At 46.1% G+C, this 6,000-nt stretch overlaps 1 protein-coding gene across 1 annotated transcript in view; it reads left to right on the top strand.

Annotated features, from left to right (window-relative positions):
• LOC139226165 (serine protease 55-like) overlaps positions 1–6,000 on the top strand; it is a 44,654-nt gene that overhangs the window by 565 nt on the left and 38,089 nt on the right. Inside the window, exons 2-4 of the mRNA XM_070856803.1 lie at positions 1,053–1,123; positions 1,442–1,576; positions 3,537–3,617. Coding sequence (XP_070712904.1) covers positions 1,053–1,123; positions 1,442–1,576; positions 3,537–3,617 — 287 coding nt within the window. The remainder of the gene's footprint in view (positions 1–1,052; positions 1,124–1,441; positions 1,577–3,536; positions 3,618–6,000) is intronic.

Below are 6,000 nucleotides of genomic sequence, written 5' to 3'. Positions count from 1 at the left end.
CCCAGGGAGGCCGGAATTTCAGGGCCAATGTGTTCTCATCTGGCCTTAACTACCATGGCCTAGAATTTGCGGTTGGGATGATGGTGAACTGGCAATGTTCCCCGCCATTCCGCCTTTGAAACTGACTGCAACTTCGGGATTTGGCGCAGGTGGGAATCCGGAAGGTGCAGTCAGTCATTGAAAGCTCCAATACTGGCTACAAGGTGCCCCCTCCCCCCCCCTCGCCTGACCCACTCCCCCGACCCCACCCCTGCCCCCACACACACACCCTCGCCCCCACAGAGCCAGAAATCAGTGAAATCACCCAAATCAGGGAAACTGACAAAACGTCAGTCTCCCACAGTAATTATGCCGTTAAACTCCCAACGAAAAGTTAGACCCAAACAGATTAGATGTAACTGAGGATTTAACAGACTATTGACTGCTGAGTAAAGGTTCAAAGGGCCTGAAAAACTAATTTTAATTTTGTGCAGTGTGAAATTTGTCCATTTTAATAAAAAATTTAATTTTAAAAGTTTATCAATCTTTATTTCAGGTTTGCCTTTTTTCCCCATGTGTTAGCCCCAATCTTTACTTTGTTCTCTCTGACATTCTTTTTTAAAGTTCTGCATTTTGATTGGCTGCTTGGAAAGCCTGTTGATGTCACAGCAGCTCGCACAGGGGGGATCCCACTACAGTTCGTTGATTTGAATTGGAGGTTGAGAAACCCGAAGTTCTCGACACAGGGATGGTGAGATCCTTGTGCGAAGTGCACTTCGGGGCCAGCGGTGAAGGATTCACTTTGCCGCTGACCACAGATTCCGTGCCAATGTACTTGGCCCACACCACACCCACCTTGCCGGAATTTTGGTCAGCGGCGAAGTGAGTCGTTCACTGCTGGCCCCGATACAAGGTCTCCCTTTCGCAAAAGCACAGTCAGCAAAATCCAAAATAATTTCAGGCAGATCCCCTTTCCTGGGTCTCATTAGGGCTCACCTTTTGCATCTGGAAATTCCCAGAAATCTCTGATAGATTTCGAACTTTTCTCAAGCTATCCGTTCACTTCTCTGCAGTTGCCGCATTTCTGTAGCTGCTACAGTGGTCTGGATCCCTAAAAGCACTGTGACTGTTGATGCTGTGTGCGGCAAATAAATTCTGGTTCAGGCCAGTTGAGATTACAATGGTTTCTTCCTTTTTCTTGTCAATTTCTGCCCTGTTCCTCATGGGCACTGATGAATTGCTCCTATTCAGTCAGGTGTCGGTGGTTAGAAGATAGGCGGCTCTCTGTACCGTGCATCTTCATTTTATTTTGCACCTCTTGCTTTTGGGCATGTTTCTCTGTGAAGGAGTAGATTTGGAAGAGAGGATGAAAGGGAATTCAATTGATAAACCTGGATAAATCAGTCTCCATCAGTTTAACGATTTTTTTCTTTTGTTGCGCATTTGCCTTCATCTGTTGAAGAATTTTATAACAACACGGGACGAAAAACAGGACTGGCTCTGAATAGCGTCTACTCCTCCATCAATGAAACTCTAAATCTTCAGGCCAAAAATGGACAACCTGTCCCAAAACAGATCATCATTATAATCACTAATGGTAAGTCTCAACGCGGTGTGGGAGTGCTTTAATGAGGGGCGGGGAATGGGATTGAGTTGGTGGGATTGGGCAAGGCAGGAGTGAGATCTTGGTCTGCATTCAAATTTCATCAAAAAAACTCATCAAGCTCAATAATTGATGACCCCCCTCAGTCCCTCATCACACACACACATGAGCAAATTAAACCAATAGGCCTTCATTTCAAAAACAAAGTCTGGCAGCCAGTTTACCTCTTAGAAAGGTCTGGACAACCTGCTGCAAAACTGGACTGCCTGGGTATTCATTAAAGCAACGTTATCTGCCTCTGCACATGCTCTGTTTGTTGAGGGGGTAAGTGTTAAAAACTAAAAAGTTAGCTGCCCACTTCAGTTGCTCAAGAAATAGTTATGTTTCACTCTGTCGTCCTGAGCTTTTCAGATGTGACGTTAAACCGAGGCCCCGTCTGCTCTCGGGTGGGCGTAAAAGATCCCATGGCACTATTATGAAGAAGAGCAGTGGAGTTATCCCTGGTGTCTCAGACAATATTAATCCCTCAACCACCATCACGAAAACAGAATATCTGGTCAGCTTTTCATTGCTGTTTATGGGAATCTGCTGTCGCGTCTCTTACATTACAACAGCGATTGCACTTCAAGAGTTCCTTAGCTGTAAAGCGCTTTTGAACATCCTGTGAAAACGCGAGTCTGTCTTTTTTTTCCTCTCATTTTTCTTCAATTATTCCTGCTATTTCATAGTTGCTTTCCATTCAGCTGCTTCCCCACCTCCCCCTTGCCCATCAGGCGCTCCAGCCTTGCACCTCTGTCACTTTCTATTTTCTCCCCCATCTCCCTCCTTGTCCTCTCTGGGCTCATCTTGTCCAAAACCCACCTCTTGCTCCCTTGACCCCATTCCCATTAAACCACTGACCATGACCGCGCAGCTGTCTGGAGTTCCCGCGCAGCCAGCTGATCGGCTTTTAGATGGAACAACCGTGCACGGGGGGGGGGGGAGTTTTCAATGGGCTGCGCAGCCCAACAAAATAATTATAGGGAAAACTGCTGACCTTCCCTTCCTGGCTCCCATGTTGGCTGACATTGTAAATGGTTCCTTCTCCTCGGGAAGTTTCCTCCTCCCTGTCGACCAAGCTATCTTTGCAAACTACCACCCCATCTCCAACTTCCCTTTCCTTCATTCCCCACTCCCCCAGCCACTGTCTCAGGCTGAACCAGACTGTTTGCTACCTTGAGCTGAGCTTCCAATCCCATATCCTCCATTCACAAAGACCTTGTGCTTCCATCTCTGTAATCTCACTCGTCTCCACCCCTACCTCAGCTCGTTTGCTGCTAAAACCCTCACCTGTACATTTATTACCTCCAGAATCGACAGTTCCAATGCTCTGCTGGCCAGCCTCCCATTCTCTACCTCCGTAAACTTCAGCGCATCCCCTCCCTACTTCTGTAAACTCCTACAGACACCCCTTCCACCAACCCCCCCCACCCCCTCAAACCTTCCATTCCTCTGACTCTGGCATCTTGTACACTTCCCTTGCCCTCACAATACCATAAGCAGCTGTTCCTTCAGCTGCCTAGCCACAATATGGATTTCCCTCCCTAAACCGTGCCCCCTCTCTCCATCTCCCTCTCAAGTACCTCCTTAAAAAAAACATATATTTGAGCAAGTATTTGGTCACCCCTTTTAATATTTATTCATTACACCACTGTGAAGGTCTTTGGAACCTGTTGTCTACATTAAAGTTGCGAAATAATGCGAGCTATTGTTATTGCTGCTTTTAACTTTATTTTCTTTCGTGTACTTGCTTTCACTTTTTCTCTTCCAATCTTGAATGTATTCCTCCTTCATTATGTGCACAGCTAAACGTTGCCATGTCAGCACATGGGCTTTTTGTCATGAAAATTGTTTCGCTCGGAGAGTAATTCTCTGCTGTGACAGCACTCAAGCTTATTTTCTTTTCTTTCAATAGGACACCACCACGGAGCGCAGGCACCTTTTACTGCCACAAAGAAAATTTTGAATCTACTCTCACACTTGCCAAACCATCTAGGTAATCCGTCTAACTCTCTGCATAGTATGCTCGACCTGTGGGGCCCACAAAACCACCTCTATCAAAACAAACAGCATCGGGGCCGACTTGAGGTGGCAGCCTCAAAATGGGGTCGGTAGACTTACCGCCTCATTACCGCCGACACTCTGCTCACTGTCACTGTTACAGGGGGCTTACCACCAGGCGGCGGGGACACCCGCCCGTTTCAGGAAGTCGCTCACTTTTAATACGCAAATCAGAGTCCCATGATGCCCAGTGATGGCAACGCTCGCAAATTCATCACGGGACATGCGATTTTATAATGAAAATTTAACCCATCTCGCGATTCAACTAAAAGCTCAGAGAATGACTCAGCGGTGCTGGGCGAGAGTTGAGCAGCATGGTAGTACACTGAAATAAAATCATCAAATGCCGGAAATACTCAGCGGGCCAAGCAGCATCTGTGGAGAGAGAAACAGTGTTTCAGCTCGATGACCGTTCGCAGAACTGGTAAAAGTTAGAGATGTAACAGGTTTTTAAGCAAATGTAGGGGCAGGGAAAGGGGTGGGGGGCGGGGGTGGGAGAGGACAGAACAAAAGGGAAGGTCTGCGATAGGATGGAAGGCAGGAGAGATTAGAGACAAAAGGTATGATGCTGCAATGCAAAAGGAGATGGTAATGGGACAAGTTAAGAAACAAAAGATGAGTCGAGATAGGGTGTAAATGGAAAAATTATCAACAGCTGCCATGGGAAAGAGGGAAAAAAACAGAAAAAAAAATAATGACATAAAAATAGGGCCAGGGATTACAGTCTGAAATTGTTGAACTCGATGTTGAGTTTTTAATTTCAGATTTCCAGCATCCGCAGTATTTTTCCTTTGTACGGCAGTACTCTGATTGGTCAATGCATTGCAGTACTCTGATTGGTCAGTGCGTGGCAGTACTCTGACTGGTCAATATGTGGCGGTACTCTGATTAGTCAGTGTGCGGCAGTACTCTGGTCAGTGTGTGGCAGTACTCTGATTGGTCAGTGTGTGGCAGTACTCTGATTGGTCATTGTGTGGCAGTACTCTGGTCAGTGTGTGGCAGTACTCTGGTCAGTGTGTGGCAGTACTCTGGTCAGTGTGTGGCAGTACTCTGGTCAGTGTGTGGCAGTACTCTGGTCATTGTGTGGCAGTACTCTGGTCAGTGTGTGGCAGTACTCTGGTCAATGTGTGGCAGTACTCTGACTGGTCAATGTGTGGCGGTACTCTGATTGGTTAGTGTGTGGCAGCACCGCTCAGCTTTGGCCACAGAGATTGGAACGCTCCCCATGGAGTGATGAAGCGAAAGATGATAGATGGACTGTTGATGGGAAAGATCAGACTTGCCTGGCGTGCTTAAGTTAGTGCTGCCCATTGTAACAGGTAGAGCTGCTTCGTGATTGCAATCCACCTCATCAAACGGTCCGCCACTAGGTTCAGCCCCTTGACCGCGCTCATTGGCTACTTTGCAAGCAGCTCCTCTGAGTCCTTAAAAGTGATTGGCTGGTTTTGCAATCAGTCATATAAACCGATCATCGTGGTCACTGCTTCCATGGTAAAGGAAGTGTTGCGGGGTGGGAGCAGTCGGTTAGATTCGGGTTTTGCACAAACAAACTAAATTAGAGACGTCACTGAGGGATGTGTGCTTTTGTAAATATTATTTATATCGTGAAAGCAATTGTACTTGTTTTCAGCCAGTTGAATTCTTACGTGCCATATAGAGGGAAAATAATCTCTAACCAAGCATTGGCTTAGAATTTAAGAGATCTCAAGGATCCCTGGATACAAAGAAAACCCAGAATAGTAAAACCCTGAAAACCTTTAACAAAACTAGCCCATAGCTGCTAAAGTGCAAGTCAAGGGGGCCTCTTAAAAACTGAAGATCCTGCCCCTATTTGCCAATCATCTTGGAACGTACAATCCATGTGCTGCCCGTATCCCTCTCCTAAGGTACATCACCAACATGAATGTGGAAGGCTGTCCTTAATAGACAGGGTACAGCATTGGCAATTTTTGTTTTGAATACAATAATTTTACTGAAAAATCACTTGCCTGAAATGCAAGAGTACCCAAACATAGCAACGTGGTGATAATGGGTAGGATTTTAAAAAAGATTTTTTGTAAATCATTTTACAGATGCAGTAATATCGTTTTTGTAAAGAGCTGAGACCTGTTAGAGATATGATCCAGGTCTTTAGAATGCCAGAATACATGGGTGACATAGATGGAAAGAGGTTGTTTAACTATGCCTCCCCATCTTTGCTGAAGGCACTGACTCGATGAAGGACATTGAACAAGATCTTGTCCTCACCTTCCCGTAGGAGTCATTGGATAGAGATTAGGGGTGACAGCCCAAGCTGATCTTCCCCCTTCCTGGCTCAG

The sequence above is a fragment of the Pristiophorus japonicus genome, chromosome 16 (assembly GCF_044704955.1).
Source record: "Pristiophorus japonicus isolate sPriJap1 chromosome 16, sPriJap1.hap1, whole genome shotgun sequence".
Taxonomy (NCBI): Eukaryota; Metazoa; Chordata; class Chondrichthyes; family Pristiophoridae; genus Pristiophorus; species Pristiophorus japonicus.
The sequence above is the reverse complement of the archived record's forward strand: the minus strand, read 5'-3'. Positions and strand labels throughout refer to the sequence as shown.